This window comes from Cyanistes caeruleus, chromosome 5, assembly GCF_971803275.1.
Source record: "Cyanistes caeruleus chromosome 5, bCyaCae1.hap1.1, whole genome shotgun sequence".
NCBI lineage: Eukaryota > Metazoa > Chordata > Aves > Passeriformes > Paridae > Cyanistes > Cyanistes caeruleus.
Genome location: NC_141705.1, coordinates 22,761,018 through 22,781,675, shown reverse-complemented (window position 1 = coordinate 22,781,675; position 20,658 = coordinate 22,761,018). Strand labels below are relative to the sequence as shown.

The 20,658-nt window shown below is 37.9% G+C and overlaps 1 protein-coding gene and 1 long non-coding RNA gene across 22 annotated transcripts in view; one reads left to right on the top strand and one right to left on the bottom strand.

The window, feature by feature from the left end:
• Positions 1–20,111, top strand: part of TMEM156 (transmembrane protein 156) — a 30,064-nt gene extending 9,953 nt beyond the window's left edge. For 7 of the 21 annotated variants that reach the window (XM_086888552.1, XM_086888551.1, XM_023925360.2 and 4 more), the window contains 4 exons: positions 1,427–1,534; positions 5,105–5,209; positions 10,445–10,548; positions 18,789–20,021. In XM_086888552.1, the coding sequence (XP_086744678.1) occupies positions 1,427–1,534; positions 5,105–5,209; positions 10,445–10,545 (314 nt within the window). In that variant the 3' untranslated portion in view covers positions 10,546–10,548; positions 18,789–20,021. Of the gene's footprint in view, positions 1–1,426; positions 1,535–5,104; positions 5,210–10,444; positions 10,549–11,373; positions 11,504–12,964; positions 14,062–18,788 lie in introns of those variants that run through there. The other 14 variants (XM_086888553.1, XM_086888550.1, XM_086888543.1 and 11 more) reach the window with 11 other exon arrangements.
• LOC111928099 (uncharacterized) lies at positions 1,293–2,514 on the bottom strand. Its single transcript, XR_002863910.2, has 2 exons — positions 2,371–2,514; positions 1,293–1,502 (listed from the first exon to the last, which is right to left on the bottom strand). It is a non-coding gene; the product is annotated as an uncharacterized LOC111928099 (long non-coding RNA).
• Positions 20,112–20,658: the final 547 nt, after the last annotated feature.

Below are 20,658 nucleotides of genomic sequence, written 5' to 3'. Positions count from 1 at the left end.
TCATTTGATTTTGCATGGAAAATGTATTTTATGTTGTACCTTTGCTGGAAAAAAATATTTTTTTATAGTTGGATTAATATATGTTAAATAAATCCAGGGAAAATCCTAGAGAAGAAGGGACAGTTTAGGATTGTTTTGGGTTTTTGTTTGTTTGGGATTTTTTAAAATAAGTGTGTCTAGCCATAAGAGGAACATAATTTGTAACTTGCCTTGCTAACTTGAGTCAATACTATGAGCTAACTACCTTTTACTAATTTACTTGGGTAGTAGTAATCTCATATTAGCAATGAAAATTAACAATAGGTCTTTTTTTTTCCACTTTAATTCAAAACAGCTAAAGAGGTGCTCAGGGCTTTTACTAAGACTGATAATCAAGTCTTTACAAGCCAGTACAAGATGGGGTAGAGTGCTCTGTTTAAAAGGAGCCTAGATTACTGTATAAAAGTTATTTTTAGTTCTAAATTAGGAGGAATGAGCCATGGGGTTGCTGGCATTTGCCTCATGCGTTCTTGATGGAGAGGATACAAGGGAAGTTAGAGTAAGTCTAATTATACTGTTCTAAGTCAGGGAAAGGGAAACAGTGGTTTGGCTGCAGTCTATAATTTGTTTTTTTTATGAATCATAGTAACATAGCTGTTTTTAAAAACAGTTATTTGACAGTGCTAAGGTATACATTAACATGCAGCTGCCAAAGAAGTTTGAAAGGCCATTCAAACAACCAGAGGGGAAAGTTCTCCACATCATTTCTTTGTCGTATATAGTCCTAACTTGTAGTAGTTATTGAACAAAATCCCTGTGGAATGTGGGTGCATTTCTGCAGCAGCTGTTGTCCAAAAGAGCAGCCTACCTCCTGCATCCAGTCCCATGTGATTCTCCCTAAAGGCAGCTTTAGTTAAAGGAATTCCCCAGAGGGCTCCTGTTGGTAGCATTTCCTCACTTTTTTATAAGAAAATTTATATATGTAGAATCTTGCCTTCTCTCATATATGAAGATGGACCAGGAGGTTAAGAGTGCCGGTACAGACCAATGTTGGACAATGGACTGATTTCTTCCATGGTTTATCTAGACAGAGGGGACATATATTACCCTTGTTCTACCTTGAATGTTGATCTTTGAAGCATTTTCACTGGCTGAGCTGAAAAGTTTTCATTCACTTAGTCATCTCTATTTCAGCCGTGGGGAGATATATAGATATATAGATTTAGATATTAAATTACAGGCAAAAATTAAGCTAAATTCTAGACAGGAAATCTAACATCAAAAAACAGAGAAGGCTGAAAGAAAAAGGCACAATCCTGTTTGTTTGTTTTATTTTGATCTGTGGAGATAGGCACAATCCAAAAACCTGCCAAGATGGAGTGTTCTGCTTTTCTCTGCTGCCAGTGATTTGCTGATTAATTTTGTCTCTTGTATATTTTATGGACAGATCCGATGTGTATGGTGAAGATCACTTGGCTCATTATGATTCCAGTAGTTTTTGTATTTACTGTTTCAATTGTCATCTACAAAATAGTCCAAGAAAATAAACAGAACTGTAAGTAAAGTTAATCTGCATGAATTTAACTTTCTATGCAAGTAAAAATATATTAATTTATAATAACGAAACTGTTGCTTATTACTGTATCTCAGACACTAATATTTTGATTGTCAAATGGTAAAAGCTTCTTAGAGACTGACTGAAGTACTCAGATAATTGATAGTATCACCTCTTTGGTGGATGCAAAAACTGTGGATGAAAATCCAAGCTTGTTGATGGCAAATTAAATTTTTGATAGATAATTGGTGGCTTAATTATATGAACTTCTGGTTTCACACTGATTTCAGTAGATGAAACAATTACTTAATTACTTACAATTACTCACAATTACTTAAACTTTGTGGAAGGTTTTAACCAGAAATGCCAATGATCAGTATAAGTGGACTGAAATACCCTTTCCTTCCTGAAGATGATTTATTTAGGTGACAGTCAGGAAAAATTACAGAATGGATATAAGGAGATATAAACTCATTTGTCTGTCTTAAATACTGGCTATTCAAATTCTTTGGTGATGTAATCTCATGCAGGGCAACCAAAGTGTGCCTTGATAAGCCCAGAGCTGAATTAAGCCCAGATAATATATCATCTCTTTGCTATTATTTCAGCAAACAAAACATTGCTGTGCTTTCTGAACCATCACTATTGACTATTCCAAGTCATTAGAACTTTGCTATGAGAGAACTTGCCATTAGTTCAGAGACTGAAACAATTGCTTCTATAATATTCCTTCAGCCAAGACAGGCTCTTCTCTTGGGATACAGGCTGAAATCAGATTTACAGTATTTTCTCTATCAATAGACAATGATAAAACAAGAATAATATTTTAGGAGTACCCTGAGCTTGAGACCTTTAACCAGTCAAGGTAAAGTCCTCTGCACAAAAACAGTGCCAAAAATTGACTGCTTGACAGATGCTGGTCCTTGTTTCTCTTCCCAAGTCAGAAGTAGGTGGTACCAGGAGCACATTACCTTCCATCACTGTGAAAAGAATATTACTTAAGCTGTTACTTGAGGGAATAACTCTTAGGTGCTTTTTACAGCAGTTTCCAGAGATATTCTGCTTGTGTCAGCCCTGAGTGGGCAGAGCACCTCCAGACAATTGGCATTTAGTTACTATTCCCAGCCAGATGTCCATTCACCCTGTAGTTCAGAGGTGCTAAAAGGAGCAGCACCCTGGTCACAGGGATAGCAAAACAAATAATAAACCATATCCATTCCCCTGATCATCCTTACTGTATGCACAGGTAATTTCTTAATGAAGGAGCAATAGAAGTCTAGCTTTAATCATAACTGACCAGGAGGAAGAGTAGTGCCCACACACAAAATGTTTCTGTGATTTTTTTGCATACTGTGATTTTTATGCATATATTTTTAATGAATAAGCAAAGTAATTGCTTGAGATGTCAAGTTTGTACCTTCCATGCCCCAATGAAAGGAACTCCTTACCAGATTATGTTGCTTAAAATGCATGATATTTTACTTATTGCTAGAACAAATTTCTGAGACCTATTTCATGTATACAAAACCCCACAAAGTGTAAATTAGGACTTTATAAATGGGATATTAAGTGCTCTAATTTAAAGGACTTTTATTTATAATTTCAAAACTACTTATAAATGTCATGTCTCTGATTTTATATTGTCATAACATTATATTTTTAATGTAGAACTTTAAATAGTGATGATTAATGATTTAGTACCTTTATTCTTAAAGGTATGACTTTTTTATTAAATTCAAGTTTTCAGAATCATCATGAACACCAGTAGGGAGGAAAAGATGCCCTTTTGAGGCTTCTAATTACTTATTAGCTTCAAGGATACATTTTCTGCTAATTGAGGAAAAGTGGGTTTATGAGTTAAATTTATAAGATATAACATTATAACCAACATCATTACGTCACTGATAAAAAGACAAGTGCATAAGAAATAAAACTTAAGCTTTATGTGTATATATTAATCTGCCACCTTTCATTGCAAGTCTATACACTAATTTTTTTCAGTGGTGCTCAACAGAGAAGAGCATTACTATGTTCCTAAAACAGCTGTTATTAATTTTTCCAGCCATAATTCAGTTAGTCATTTTTCTCTTCATTTCTGAGCACCACTGAAAGCAGTAAAGACATGTGGAATTATTAATTTCCTCTTGAGACCTTGCAAGATGTTCTGCTAGGTAGACTCTGAGATTCTAATCATTAAGCTATTTTCATGAGTGCATAAAATAAAATAGCCAAATAAACTTGGTGGAGGTTACAATTGATTCAATACAAAGGCCCTAAACTAGAAATTGTTTTGCCTTTTCACATCCACTCTTGTCTCATGAACATTTCCAGATCTTCCTTTGACATTAACTGTTACAGTGAATGCATGGGGCTTCAGCGTTTTAGATCTCCACTGGCTATTCATAAAAAAATTCATGACCTAAATAATTTTAACTTAATGAATTTTTTACTGTTCTCAAAGGAAGAAGATAAAAATAAATTCTGTTACATAGAATTGGAGTGAGTCTGTTGCCAGAAGCTGGCTGAGCCCTGGACCACCATCAGTGCTGAACAGGGCTAACCACAACATCTGCACAACCATCCACAATAAACCCACTGAGAGTGGTGCCTTGAGAAGGCTGACCTAGAACAGAGGCTAGACAGAGTTAAGAATAAAGTAGGTATTTATTGAAAGGCCTTAAAGGATATACCTTGGGCAGTGCAAGAGCCTGTCCGGGGCTACACCCAAGATGGACCTAAAAATAGCCACAAAATGGTCACGAGGTCTCACATTTTTATAAGTTTTGGTCCATCTGCATATCAGGGTTAATTGTCTAATCACTGTTTCAGGTTATGAAGTCCCATCCTTCTTGTTTTCTCTCTTCAGTCCACCGTTGTTTATGCTTTTGGGTCTGAAACTTGTAACAACTGTCCTTGGTATCAAGCTAGAAAAGGAATTGTTTTATCTACCTCCCCTGTGAAGAGAGCTCACTAACAGTTAATAAGAAGCTCAAAGCTAGTCAACACAGAATATGAGAAATATGAAAGCTAAAACTTAAGGCATCAAAAGCACAGCATTTAGAGAGCAGCAGAAGGATGAAAAGTCAGAGAGTTTATGAACTGGGTACTGAGGAACAGCTAGAGGTGCCCAATCCAGCTCTAGCTTTGTCAGTGGTGTGGAGCTTTCTCTCAGACTGTGCTTTCCAAGATAAACACCCCACACTAGCAAGGAATCTGTCAGCTTCCTAGTATGCCAGTACACTCCATCCTTGCTACTCCACTGTCAGCACTGAGAGTCCAAACCTATACTGAAACATGTACTTTTCTTGATAGCCTTCTAAAATTTGTTCAAGGTACACAGTCTAGAAAAAGGCAAGGAATAATTTGAAAGGGACAAATCTGAATGAAATTTCTAGAACATTTCCTTCAGGAAAATACAAATCATCTGGTCCTTGGTTTTCCTCATCACCTTATTCCAACACTTTCCTGAGTTTTTGTACACTTTCCAAGGTATTCAACAGTTTCATAATAAGGGGTTTACAAGCTTTCCTTCTAATCAGGGTTGATGCTGACACATTTTGTTTAAAGCAGATTATAAACAGAGAGTAGCAACATCAGTTTCTACTGTGCTGAGAAGAAAGGGTTCCAGGCATGCAAGAAGAACTGTATCTGCTGGTAAAATTCACCCTTTTCCTGGTAAGTAATATAAAAGTAAAACAAAATTTAACAAATCTTGAGGCCTGAGGAGGTCAAGAAAGATCTTTTAAGATTTTCCTCCCAAGAGATGCTTCAGGTTTGTTTCAGAGTTACCATGGTCCTACAGAGTTACCTTGGCCAGATTCAATCTGGCTTATGTTAAGGAAACACATTTTTATTATAAAGAAATAAGTATGACAATAAAACTATATGAAGACTTATATCATGTGGGAATGCTTCTCCCGGTCTTCCCAGTGTGTTGCATTAATGACTTTGAATTTTTTAATTTTTGGTCATGTTGTGTGCCAGTTTTGAGGTTTGGCAGCTGAATGCTTTGTGTGTGTACGAAAAGTATACAGAAATGCACACATGTGTATGTATGCTCTATATGTTTGTGACTCTTGATAAAATTTGCTACCAAAGCTTGGAATGAATGACTGTAGCAGGACTCAATAAATGGTTTTGCTGGCCCTTCATAGCCTATTTCTAGAATCAAATTCCCACAAAATGCAATTTTTGAGTTTCAGATAGGTAAAAAATTGTGGCCTTTGACAAGTGTAGTATGTTTAGCTCAGATAAATTAAACCGTGTGGCTAAACTCAATGTTTGGATTCTAGAAAACTGGACTTGGCAACAAATATCTGTGTGAGGGAAAATTACCTGTTGTTGCTTGAGTGTTACTGACATTGCTCAAAGAGTGAAATGTTTTAATAAATTTCATGGATTTGGGTTTTGTGAAGGGAACTATATCTTTAAAAAAATTAACAGGAACATACAGAATAGTAGCTCTGAATGGCAAACTAAACTCCCTTCAAGACAAGAAAAATACAAAGCTAGCAAATGAAAAAAATGGTTTTAAATCTGACTAGCCTAAGTACTAGGCTTTTTGTTTTGTAAGTTCTTCAGGAGTAAGAAAAGACTCAATAATTTATGTCTGCAACTCAGTATTTCATGGCATTTCAATTTTACCTAGAAGAAAGTGAATAGCTTCTTGTCTGTCTGAACTCTCCTGTGGGTAAAATTTATGCTTCTTGCTCTTAAAGCACTGGCTATCTCTGAGATATATTTATGAGCTCATTATTTTCATTCTGTAGGAAAGGAATTACTTTTCTGACATCTATTGTCTTGACTAGCTTCACTAATATCATACCTGTTTTATCACGTGTTCAGAATGACATTTTTAATGTTGTGTATCTAAGGCATTCTCGATGAGGGTGTCTTATGGAAATTCAAATCTGGTTTTACTAGATTTTACTGAAGATAATAGGAATCCGTTATTGGTCTGTCATTCTCTTTTAAGTGCCTCCTCACTACAATTGATCCATGTAACCCAGAAAGATGCTTAGTTGCATGAACTGCTATAATGGGATTTGTTTTAATATAAAATTCCTTGGTTTCACACACCATAATTTCAGTCAATACAATCAATTTCACAGTTTATACCAATATAATTTAAAATGGAATCAAATGCATATGAAGAGTTTATTCTTTCCACAGTTGCTAAACTTAGCATTTGCTACCATGATAATGGATTATAAATAGCTACAGATGACTTTGTTGACAGCTCTTGACAATATTTTCCCTATAATTAGAGCACAGCTTGCAATCTTGAAAAAAAACCCATTGAGATCCACTGAAGACAATACAATTGCCCGGGAAACACAGTAATGAGTACTTGAGAGGATGTGACAGTATGTCATATAGATGAAAAGATGTATAGGTACTACTAAAAGGTTATTTGAGGTTAAGAAATTATATTCTTATTTTAAGAATAGAAGAAGGAAGAGGGAAGCTTATACTTTGAGAATGGGAGTGAATTCTTAGGAAGCTTCTTAGGAAACTCAGTAAATTACTAGCTTAATGTCAGTGTGGTCCTACAAAAAGGTAATTTACAGCATGGATTTTAGTTTTGTGAAACTGTTAGTAGCTTTATATCCATGAATGACTGTCATAAAATCCAGTGACTGGAGGATAGGGGGGAAAATGTATAGAATGTTCTCTAGGGAAAGATTAAATTTACAACCTTCCAAATTCACAGTACTGCAAAGGATTAAGCACATATAGTGAGGGGAGGGGACCTTTATAGCATTCTGGTCATAAATGATGACTAAACATTGTCTGGGCTGTTAAGCTAAAAAAAAAAATGCACTAGGCCATGGGATGTACAAAGCACATTTTCTGGACTTGAGAGCTGGTCCTGCCATTGCATTTATATATAATAACTGTCCCTTGAATGGTATGAACTGGCAAAAAAGAGTTGCCCTTAAATGCATCCACAACTCAAGGGAAAGAAGAGAGGGTACTCTTTTTTTAGTGCAAGAAATAAATATTTAAGTGGCTGATCTGTATTTCCAGACACAGAGCATTTTCATCAAATAGAACTTAATAGTAAGAACACATGGAAAATAACCCATTGAAGCCACTTCCTTGCTTTTCCTTGCTCTGTTTACTACAGAGAAACTTAGTCAGATTCCCACATAAGAGAATTTTATTGCAAGAATTTCTTTGAAGAGCTTTCTTAAATTGTAGAGGCAGTAGAAGAGGTTTTAGAACAGCTTAATAAATTAATAAAGGCAATAAGAAGGACTATAATGTATTCCCCACAGAGTTTTAAAAGAACTAAGATACAAACTGCCGAATTGTCATTTGCAGCTTACTGCTTAAATCAGTCTCCAATGCAGATAAAGAGAAGAAAGTTATACTTACCCTGCTGTTATTCCTCTTGTTAGCCCATTTTCCCTAAACCACTTTGGTACCTCTTCCATTACTAGTAACTGACTAAGTGAAGTTATTCTCATGTAGCTGTATCCTAAAAAAAGGATGATCCTGGGCACATGGCACAAAATTACTTGTTGGGAGCAGGCCAGTATGTGTGAACTGTAGGCTACATTATTTAAAAAAAAATAAAATAAGCTGTAGAGGAATGAGATTGCATAAATCAGGGCATTTAATACCTAAACTGCCTAGTAGGGTCTGGAAGATTCATTAATATAATTAGATTAGTTATACTTAAGTGGGAATTTATATTACCAGAATCTTATCACTATAAATTCCCATTTTGACTTTCTTTTCCTATAAGAAAGTAAGAATGTCATTCCTTGTTTATTTTTATTCTATTTTGAATGTGGCATAAGATGTGATTGAAAAAAAGGCTTGCTCTCATTTCTGTGCTAGAACTGACCAATGCAGACAGGGAATCATACTGTTAAAATAATCGTGTTATTACTCTGCTATCTTTGTGGGCAGCCTTACTTCAAGCATAGTACCTTGTTCTACATTGCTCAAACAGTATACTCATTTTCAGTGATACTCCATTGCCTCATGGAGTTACAGTTTGGCTCATTACATTTTAGGATACAAATACAAGATTCCTGGACGCACTTGTCTGGCTCACAGTAATACTAAGTTAATTCTGATGGATGGTATTTTTATAACTCATCCTGAAAGAAGAACATTGCAGGTTCATAGTGACAACCAAGATTCGGAGAGTAAAACCTCAGGCTTCCTGGCCTGCAGTTGTTTCCCAGACTGCTTAGGGTTTTTGACATTCATAGCATTTGATATAAGTGGGCTTGACAGCTGTAATTTTGACAGAAGAAACAACAAGACAAATTTCCTCTCATTTGAAATCCTGTATTGTTTTCTGTGCTATCCTATTAAAATAATAGTTCCTTTCTTACAAGATTAGAAGAAATAGGGGAAATTCTGCCATCTCTCTGATGTGTTGCCACAGCTTCAGGTTAATTGACACGTTGGAAATAGAAGCAAATGCTGGCTCAGTAGTGTTGGGGCTGACATCCCAGTGAGTTCAGACTTACTCCTCCTTGTATTCTGCAATACATTTCCTTTTTAGCAAAGAGAACAGGCAATACACATCTACAGCAGCAAATAGATGCAAAGCCAAGATAAGAGAAATTTGTTAAATCTTGGCTAACTGAAACATCACCTTTTTCGTGGTCCCTTAGTTGCTGACATAGCTGAATGACTATCCCTCTGCAACTCACATGAATAATGCTGGAAAAAGCAAAGTTTCTCATAGTATTCAATATTTAACACAGACTTAAAAGTTTCTGAAATGCAACATATCCAAGAAAATTATCAAGTCTTATTACTTTGGAGCTTTTAATACCTTTTATTTCAGATAAAAATAAGGATAAAATCTATAGGATGCAAGTAACTTTAGGGAGCTTTTTATAGCCCCCGTATGCTTTCCATAGAGCACTGACACACAAAGGACCTTTTCTCTACTCAGTTTGCATGCAGGCACTGAAGGGGATATCAGCCTATATTCCCATTCTCTCCAGACTCATCCTGTGGGTGAAGCAAGATCCATTGTTATTTTTTTAAAACTACCCCGGTCTTATTTTGACTTTGCTTTTTATATTCAGCTGCTTGAGTGCCAAGATCCAAACTCTACTTTTTAATTGCATTTGTAAAGAGAGAAGCCCAAATGATGTAGTCAGTGGAGAATGAACATAGCTAGATATAAGTGGCACAGTTTATCCTCTTGCTGACAGCTCAGTAGAAACCCATTTGTAGGTTTACAGAAGTAATGGATAGTCAGGGACAGGATGGACCTGGAGTCAAAATATTATTTGTGTTCTTTGAAAAATGCACTGGATAAGCAATTCTGTGTGCATGTGCCTGACAGTGCCGTCTCTGCAATTTCTTATCTGTATTTCACTGAGATACTGTATCAGGATCTGTGTGCTAAAGGCATCACCTCACCCCATCCTGCTTCTGAGGTGTATGCTATCATCTTGTTGACAACTGGCTACCCAGTAGCTCTGTGTGTACGACAAGTGAGCTGAGGCCACACCTTCTGTACCTGTGGCAATCTCTGCAGCCCTTATGTGAAAATGAATTCACACTAAATCTCCATCATTTCTGCTTACCTGGCCGAATGTAGGGGCTTGTATTCTGGGGGACTCTGACATAACCTCAAATTTGCATGCTTTTGGATTTTCATTACAATTTATTCACAAATCTATTTCACACAAATTTATTTGCCTACCTTCAAGCTGCTTCCCAGGTAGACTTAAAATCAGCACATTGTAGTCCTACTAGTATAAAGAGGAAGTTAAATACAAAACATGGTTAGTACTTTCAGTACGGTTCATCTCTGTCTTGTGTTCAGATAGGTCTCAATTATTTTCAGACTTGCATATGCAAGTCCAACAGTCTGCAGATATATTTGCTGTTAATAATATGGTTAAAAATTATTTTAACTTTCAGTAGTAAAAACCAGCAAACAACAGATTCCACTTCCTGCGCAGACCACAAAGATACTGCCTGTAATTCCTGAGCAAGAGCATTGTCATGTGGATCAGCTGTAGAAGGTAAGTAAACATCTTTCAACTCTGATTATCCAGGTTTGACTCATATATTTAGAATTAATAGTGTGGATATCTGCACAAAATAAGTTATTACTTCTAGCCAAGTATATGAGATGAAAAACTGGATAATGTATTTGTGAGAGCTAGGTGGCATGAAAAGAGAATCAATTTTACTTCTGCTATCAAAAGTGATCTATAATCATATGTGTTAGCCTGTGTGTCCCTGCAGACCTTGGTGCAAATTCTGACACCTTTTTTCTGGTGTAAAATACTGTGTCCTAGACTTCAGCATTGTGCTGACATTTGTTTCTGACAAGGGCAGAGGAAAAAAGCAATTTGCAAATGATCTCTGAAGAAAATTCCATATTTGAAATAATTAGCTTCTTTATGAAATTCCTGAAGCAAAAGCAATTGATTGCTCTGTTGTTCTTACACCAGTCAGAAGGAATGACAAGAAGCTGGTTTTTGTTCAGAACTAAAACTAATTGCCCAGTCCTAGCTTTCCACAGCCACTGTGCTGCAGTAGCTGTTCCAGGAATTCCAGATGTAAGGAAAGAAATCTTCATAGAAATGTGCAGTAAGAGATACCCCTTCCTGAAAATACTTTTAATGCTTAGAAAAAGAACAGATGCTACTTGAATAAGTAATACAGACTAATATTTCAAATGCATAGACCAGGTGATGGCTACTTGCATGCATGATATTATTGTGTATGGTGATTTTTTTTTTTAGGTCAAAAGCTTAAGGAGGTCCTTCCTTTTTATTTCTATTTAAATTTGATGGAGTTTTATTGGAAACTCAATATCATGTCATGCTATCTTTTTATAGTGTTAAAAAAAATTATGTACTGAAGAGCAGTTTGATTTTTGTGCTTCACGTGGAACTGTGAAGATGAAATTGTACATTGAGAACAGAACTAAAGAAAAAATTTTGAATAGCTTTGCTAACAGAAGATGAGGTAATTCTATAGTAAATTAATAACTGAGCTAGATAATTTTTTGGAGTTTGAATGAGACTAGTTGGGTTATAGGATGGTATATTATAGTTATTAAAAAACTGACCCCTGTTTAAGTGATTGTCATCCATAGATCTTGTGAAGACTTAACAAAGATGAAAGTTGTTATTATTACTATTTTAAAATGAGGATATCAAGAGACACAAAGGGGTAACATGACTTGGGAACTCTGTGACATAACTGAGAGCAGTTCTCAGATTACCTGAGTTCAGCTGTTTGCCATTTGGACACAGTTTCTGACTGAGCTGGTGTTTTCCAGGCCCCATTAGCCTTTCTGTAGGGCAGCTTCTTCCTTTTCTGCAGGGATTCCTCCAAGACACTTCAGTACTACACCATTTTTATGAAATCTGTCAACTGTCTCTGAGTCAAACCTTTATCTTCCCATTTCCATGTCTGTCAGGTACCCACCCAACTTAATTGCTTTTTTTACTCTTGGGTTAAAAATAAGACATTTCTAAGTTTGAAATAGGATGTGCTGCTAAGCAGGTGCTCACCTGTATGCAGTGCCTTCACTTATACAGTATTACAGCTGATCATTAGCATGCTTTGTTAATTCTGTTCTTCTTCCAGAATGTTCCATCCACCTAAAATCCATCTTTTAGAAGCAGGGGGAAAAAGTCATGGCTCATTCCCATAGAAATTCAACTTTTGTGTTGCTAGAGGTGGGAGTGACTGTTGGGGCAACCTTTTGCTTTTATTATCTTAACCACTGGGAACTAAAGGATAGAAAGAAGAGATGGAATAGCTTTTCAGATTTTTAGCTGCTCTGTGAGACAATATATGAGATCCAGGACACTTTGGGATTAATTATTCCCTTTCCTTAATCTCTGTGTGAATGACTGAAAGAAAAAGATTAGGTATCTTGAGGAAACCCCAAATCCTTGCTCAGTGCTGTACAGAAGCAGGCTTGCTTTCCCAGACAGTCTTTCTGTCAGAGGGATACCTGGCAGTGAGGTGAAATCCAGATGAGATATGTGGGAATAATGCTGAATACATTGTAAATTGTAATGTTACATGACATTGTGTGGAAATATTATTAAAGGATGTGTCTGCAGAAACTTAGATCTAGATCTTGCCTTTCATCATATTTTGTTTTGAATACATTGCTTAAAGGAATACTGTCTCAGAGCTAAATACTCTGTGAAAATAATAAAAAGCACTTTCTGCTTTAGTTTTGCTTTACTTCCTGCAAAAATCCCCCTTCTTCTCTGTTCATCTGATAAGGTCAGATCCGGGTCATTACTGCTTGTGTTTGTGGGTGCCTCAGTTCCAGGAAAGCTTACTAGTTATGAGTGCTCGTGGTATTGAGGCTGGGGAAGGAAATTGCAAACTGTTTTTTGCATGAGTGCTGGGTTTGTCTCTGTGAAGTCTCTAGAATGCTGCTAAAGTTTGTTTGCTCAACAGGGAGAATCTGTGTTACAAGTACTGCACCTGAAATGAAAGCTGAGTACAGAGGCTGAAAAAATGCAAAAAAAATCAAATTCCAAGAACTGCCAAAGACAGTCCTAGCCTACATCAGCTTGATAAAGTGTGGGTTTTTCTCTGAAAGAGGAGGTGGGATGGAGATGAGAAGTATGTACCAGGGAGCTTCTTGATCAAACCCATCATCTTTGTATCACTGACAGCTGCTCCCCTGAAGCATGTGCATTTCAGACCACTGAAACGAGCCTCAGATAAGGAAGGGTTCTAGGCAGAGCTAGAAACCTGAGAGAGCTCCACTGGGGATACTGCTAATGTCTGCCCTTCCCTGCCTCAAAACTAGCTTCTGTCTGGTTGGTGAGAGTTACCTCAATGCCTGCCCTGAATCAGACAGGCAAGATGAGTTATGCTTTTCCTCATCTTCAGCCAGCTGGAGCTGCACTCAGAGAAATCATTAAGTGTTTGATTTCTCTGTCAGGAGACTACCTACACAGCAGCTGTGGTAGGTGTAACAGCAGTTGTGAGGAGGAGGAAATGTAAAAGCAAGGATCACTCTGATCACGATCATTATAGCTAATGAGCTGGAGAACCTGATGATGGCCTCAGCAGTGGCCCTTAACACAGCACATTTTAAGATGAAAAGCTTAAAAACTTTTTTTTTAGCCAAAGGAATGGTCAGGAGAGACCTATTTGCATATTCTTTGCTTATTGCTCCAGTCTGCAAAAGTGAGGTATTGCTTTTACTAGTAGATTGAGAGAGATATCAATACACATCCATAGAGAGATATCAATTACACATCACAATTTTCCTGGTTTTCTTTTTATGTCAAGAAAAAGACATTTCTTTCTATAAATGTATTTTAAAAGTCTTTAGACTTAAGACAACACTGTTGATTATAAAATGTAAATATATTGATAAACATATGACTGTATCTGTGTTGCCATGTTTATCAATATACTTAGATCGAATTGTGCAGTATATCTCTATCTGTATGTGCACACAGAAATGCACCCAAATGCTTTGTTATTCACTATTGCACTGACAGCTAATTCAGCTAATAAAAAATGCACCAACTTCTGCACTTGTGCCTTTGCCAAAGGTGAATCTTTTCAGCATAGATCACTTAAAGTCAATGTGTATTTTCATGGTAACCATTAAAACTACACTTGAGTACCAAAGGTAAGAATCCTCTGTTTCTGCCATCTTTTATTAAACTAGTACTACATTAGCAACTGTCCTAGAAAAAAGTAAATGAGCCATGTCCCTCAAGAGTTGAAATGCACTTTACATGTGTCATGGCTTAGGAATGGTATTTTCCAATTCAGTAGTCCTGCTAAAACCACACTGCAGCTTACTTCCTCTCCCCTCCAACTGGAAGCACAAAAGGCAAAGATCATGGCTTGAGATAAGCACAATTCACTGGAAACAGCAATGAGATAAGAACACAATAACAAAAGGCAATACATGGAAAGCCTGGGACATTACTGACTGGCTCTTCCCCGCTTTTCTCCCCACTGAAAGGAATACCCTTCTCCCTGGAAGGAGAATCCCTCATCCCTGCTCCTGGCAGTGAATAAGGTGGTGTAGAATAATCTCCTAGCCATGCCCACACAGCTCCAGGCTAATGCATTCACAGCTACTGCAAAATATTAACTCTGTCCTGGCCAGAACCAGGACAACATATGACAGCTGTCAATGTATTTCCTTAGGCTGTGACATTAACTACCCTAATTTTATTTAGATTGGAAGCATGAACATTTTATTCAGGGCATACATTTGCATTCAGAGCCAATGCTGTTCAGTAAGAGCATGCTAGAAAAAGGCTCTGGGGACATGACTTATCTGTCTCTCCTAATGACACCACTTTACTAATTTGCATGGTGGTAAGAAAGAACTGTTTATCCTCAGCTAAAACAGAGATTGCATAGTGCTTTTAACAAAGCTTTACTTGCATCAACTGGCAATTTTAAGAACACTACTTGCATAAACTATTATTTTCAGCAGCTGTAAAATGCTGTGTGATGTATCTAGTGTGAGAAACCATGAGGACTAACACTTCTGAATGTGCTTGATTCAATGGCTATTCCCTAAACACTGGGGGCAAAGAATAATTGAAGGAAGAAATTAAAGAGGGGGAGTAAGAGCCAAATCACCATACACAAATGTAAGATGAAGGTATTGGAGCATTCAGAAACATGGTTTTGTTGATGGTTATCCCTGAAATCATTGTTGGGTAGGGAAGGTTTTGGCTAAACTTTCCCTTGGAGGCTAAAGAAGCCTGTCTCAAAGAGTGACTTTCTGTGTCCTGCCCTTGTGGCAATCTTTCTGTCCCTGGGGTGGGGCCACGTGGAGTCTGGGCAGACTGACAGTGCAGTTCTCACTGGCCTCTCTCACACCAAAGCTGCACTTCAGTCTTAGAGTGGTTAGGGCAGAATAAAAGTCATGTGTTTGTAGCATGAAGAGAAAGTGTGAGCCCTCTCCTGTAGTGCCACTGTCCTCTGCCTGTGTTCTCTGCATCAAAGGCAGCATTAATAGATACAATGAATGACTAGGGACAGAACAGTGTTCTATTTGGGGAAATTAGAGACAGATAGAGACCTGACAGCTCTTGGATGAAGTGCTGCCATTTCTGGAGGGAGAGAGGGAGAGGGAGAGGGAGGGAGGGAGGGAGGGAGGGAGGGGGAGGGAGGGAGGGAGGGAGGGAGGGAGGGAGGGAGGGAGGGAGGGAGGGAGGGAGGGAGGGAGGGAGGGAGGGAGGGAGGGAGGGAGGAAGGAAGGAAGGAAGGAAGGAAGGAAGGAAGGAAGGAAGGAAGGAAGGAAGGAAGGAAGGAAGGAAGGAAGGAAGGAAGGAAGGAAGGAAGGAAGGAAGGAAGGAAGGAAGGAAGGAAGGAAGGAAGGAAGGAAGGAAGGAAGGAAGGAAGGAAGGAAGGAAGGAAGGAAGGAAGGAAGGAAGGAAGGAAGGAAGGAAGGAAGGAAGGAAGGAAGGAAGGAAGGAAGGAAGGAAGGAAGGAAGGAAGGAAGGAAGGAAGGAAGGAAGGAAGGAAGGAAGGAAGGAAGGAAGGAAGGAAGGAAGGAAGGAAGGAAGGAAGGAAGGAAGGAAGGAAGGAAGGAAGGAAGGAAGGAAGGAAGGAAGGAAGGAAGGAAGGAAGGAAGGAAGGAAGGAAGGAAGGAAGGAAGGAAGGAAGGAAGGAAGGAAGGAAGGAAGGAAGGAAGGAAGGAAGGAAGGAAGGAAGGCTCAGTGTCTTAAAGCCAACTGTTGTGGGCCTTATATTTCCTTGAAAGTGCCCAGTGTTGCATCAGCTTTGAGCTGATGCTAGAACAAATTCACACAAATTGGTCACTATTACCCAAACATTTTATTTATGTGTCAATCTCTTTGACAATCAATGCCCCAAGGAAAAGATAAAAGAATCCTGGTATCCTGCATCCTGTTAATTCTTTTAATAAAACTGGTAGACATGGCAAAGGCTGCATAAAAGCTAATGAAAGTTCCACATCAGCAACTGCCAATGATTTTTAGTACACTGCCTTTTGCCATCTGTCATTGTAAAGAGCTTTGAGATCCTTGAACACAGAAGGTGCTTCATGTCTCTGTACTTCTTCCTGAGTAATAGTGTAGCTGTACAGTTAAATAAGACAAGTTGGTCTCCAGTGAATATAGAATTTAAGACATGATCTTATCTTCAGGTGAAATGGATTATAAAACTGGAACATAAGGTAGATGACAGGTAACTGGCAGAGACAACACATGGTGTATGGCTAAAAAGATGAAAACCTCTGTCAAAGAAATTGTAAAATAAAAGAATTTGATAGGTTCCTTTCCTCTCTTAAAATCTGAGAAGCATGTAGGCATGAAACCCCCTATGGGTGCAAGGATTGGCACAAGAGATTAACAAGTGTATGAGAGGCTGACTCTTACCCAGCAACATTCAGATTATCATCACTGTCCTTGTTTTTTAATGAAACACTCCCACAGGAAATTAGAAATTTGACTGTGCATATCCCAGTCTAATGCCAGAAAATTTCAGTGTAGGTATACCTACGGTATTACCTGGGCTTTGGCTCATGCTGCTGCCTTCCTGAAGAGGTCTTTAAATGCCATCATTGCTGAACTTAGTAGCACAAACAGAAAGTGCAACTAAAAATATTCTTTGCCTGTTTTCCTTATGTGATTGTGGCTTTACAAAAATGTTTTCATATTTAAAAGAATCTCTCTCTCACCTTCTTCAAGCAAGGCACCCACACAAACAACAGAAGATAGAAATTATGCAGAGAAAACAGTGAAACTCATAAGACATTCTAGCAAAGGCATGTTACAAGTGAGCTCAGGAGTGAGAGGAAGATTACAGTTAAGCTGCTTTCATGCAGGTATTTGTGAAGAACAGTAGGTGTGATTTTAAATTGCTGGGATCCTTCCAATTATCCTTTTGACAGTTTTTCTGAAAAGCATAATTTCAGTGCTCTGAAGTGATAGTACTGTCATTAAAGTCATCATAAAATTTGGTGTGAAGCTGCTGAAGGGAGAAGTTCCTACTAGTACTGACCTACTGGCTTTGTCAGTTGGCCATTTTTGTAAGACTTCATTTTTTACACCATAATTCCTGTTGATAACTATGATTCTATGATTTATGCCCTCACGCAGTTTTAAACTGTTTTCAGAACTGTATGCAATCAGTTACGTATTTATTTTTTAAATATCATGAAAGGTAATTCCTCCTGTTTCTGCTTCCATAAGAGATTCCAGTCTTAATCGTAGATTAAAATGACAACTCTCAGAACAGAAAAGCCCACAGAATCAGATTGCTGAGCATATTCCAGGGTACTTGGCACAATTACTGGGTCCTGCACTAAATGCATGCCAGGATGTGTTTCTCTCCAAAAGAGACACTAAAGGTTTCCAAGGGAAACACTCCTGCTTGCTGGCAGAACTGGACTATAAGGGGCACTGTGCAGGCTGTTCAAACCCACTGCTCCATTAGCTGGCATCAATTTTTGATGCAATGTATCCTGCCTACACTTGTCATTTTCTAGCTCACTTCGGCAGCTGCTGCCTCCAGTACGATTTCACAGCCAAGGAACATTTTTGAAGCCAGTTCCTATCATGTAAAAGCAAATGTAGACAGATGTTGTAATCAGGCCTGGAGCTATGGGAGCTACCAGAATGGGTGACAAACTATTTTTGCTTTTTCACTCAGTGTGCAAGTTAGAAGTACAGGAATGCTGTACTTCCACTCCACCTCCCTCTTCCCCTCCCTCAGCACTGCATAGTTCTCTAAAAAGTAAGATAAGCTTGATTGGACTCTGGGAGCTCTGGGAGCTGCAGTCCAAATTCAAAGGTGTCATTGATGGTTAGGGAGAAGCATTTCACTTGTGAATGTGGAAAAACTGCTTTCATTTAATTATTTCCAAATGTGTCCTGCCATATAGCAGTAGAGAATGGGAAATGCAGTTGCAGAAGAGCACTTCAGCTAGGTGGATGTGGTGAACATTTCTGGCTCTTCCCACTCTTCCATTGCCATCTTCCCTGGAAGTGGGTAAGACCTGGTGTGCCTTGCTCAAGTTCCTGTATCACAGTCTCATGGGGCAGGTACCTGAGCCACTACTCAGCTGTCAGGTATCAGTTTCAGTCTTTTGCTCCAATCTGATGTGCGTCATCTGTTTTGTCTGCCTTTTAGCTACAATGTTGTTTTCTTTTGTAATAAAAAGAAGAATTAATTACTGTGAAAGTCAGAATTATGACACTTGAGATAAATTAGAGAAGACTTTTATTCTCCTCTTTTATTCTGATACTATTTTCTTTCGTTTCAGGTATCGCCCTATGAAATACCAGCACTTCTGAATGAAAGAAGACACATCATACACGCCCAGAAGAAAGCATCCCCATTTTCAGCTTGGGGAGCTATGTTATCTGTCTTTTCAGGAGAAGGCCAATTATGCATTTCAGTTGACAAGCTCCATTTTTTACATCATAGTTATTTGGTATTAAGAAAATAAGAATGATGGACAAACATGTTTTGCTGCATAAACAACTTCGATAGCGGAGTATAGATTTCACATCTATTTTCTGTTCATTCAAGATACATACTTCTTTGGTTGCGAGACAATCCTTGTGATAATTACATTTTTTTATCAGGGTAGAAATTTATTTTATATATTCCACAGGGTAAGAAGAAGTCTGTATAAAGCTGGGAATTATCCTCTACTTTCAAGAAATGAGCACAATTTTCAACCTGCTTAATGCTCTAGATGACTGAGATGCCTAAAAGATACAGTTTCTGGCTGTTGAGAAGAGCGGCCAAAGTATTACAGAAAAAAAGATTTCTGTAGCAAGCATGTTAGTTTCTGCAGTAAAACAGGAAGACAATCATAATTTGCCCAATAGCTTAGTGCATGAAGAAAAAAATGTGGAAAAATACTAATTTGGCTTCAAATCACAGAATCATTATTACAGATTTTTAATAACTCATTAAGACATTAAATGGGTTTGTACTTTTTGAGAAATTGCATTTCCATCTTTTGTTCTAGCTTGGGTCATTAGCATTCCAACCCATTATCTCTTGGAACTTTTCCTTACCTTCCATTTACTACTGCTCCTCTGAGTGCAGTGGAGCTGTTTAGGCTGAGCAGGGTCCCAAACTCCTTTGGTGCTAACACATGATTTGTGGGTACAGCTTAGCCATCAATTACTAGGCAGAGACAGAAATTGCCAGGACTTCAGGCTCCCTTGTGCTAAATCCATCAGGACAAACAGATTGTAAACTGCCCATTGCAAACATGATAAGCAGCAATTTAGCATCCAGTTAATACTTCATTACCTCCATTCCTTACATTTATACAGCTTTACCCTCCTGCAGCTTTCTGAAATTGCATTTTGCAGTCTACACCAAGCAGTTCAGATTTAATAGGAATAGTTGGGAACATTAGCTTCTGAATGATTTGAGGGCATATGGAATTTTTTTGTATTTCACTGGATAAACCTGAAACATTTGTTTCTATTGTTTATTTTACCATCTTATTAAAAAGAGAAAAATATTTCCTTGATTTGGGGGCTTTTTATTGTTTGTCTGTGGTAACAACAAAGCTTCTTAGAAGCAGAGTTTTTAATACAGCCTATAAGGTAAATCTCTCACAGTTTGCTTCTTGGTTGTTTTTTCTTCTTATAGAGAGCAACTTACAGATGAAGAGACATATTTGTCTCAATTCACCACAGAGTTGCTAAGGCCATTTTGGTCAGTGTTTAAATGCTTCGAGTGATTCAAGCTATCACTTTTCCTCTTCAGTAATCCAGAGAACTTGACAGGAGCAGCTCTACTTCTTGTGACCCCCTACTTAATTTTCTGTCTTCCCTAATTTAATTCTATTATTATTCTTGCTGCCTATAACCTGCCTCTTTTCTTTCCCTTAGACAAATAAACTGTGATTTTCTATATTACCCACAGTTATCCCACAGCTCCCCAAGTGTTTGGTTTTACTACCCTGGAAGGTTCCATCTTCCAAGTGACCTTTAAGAGCACCATAAACAAGAAAACCCAAAAGGCTTTACAAGCTTTTCTTGTCTTCTGAGTAAAGCTTACCTTGTCTTCTAACTATGATCCAAACTATAGGAAATAATGGAAGAATGGGGGGACATTAGTAAGGATGGAAACAAAAACTGTGATCCTGAAGTAATTCTGGTTGA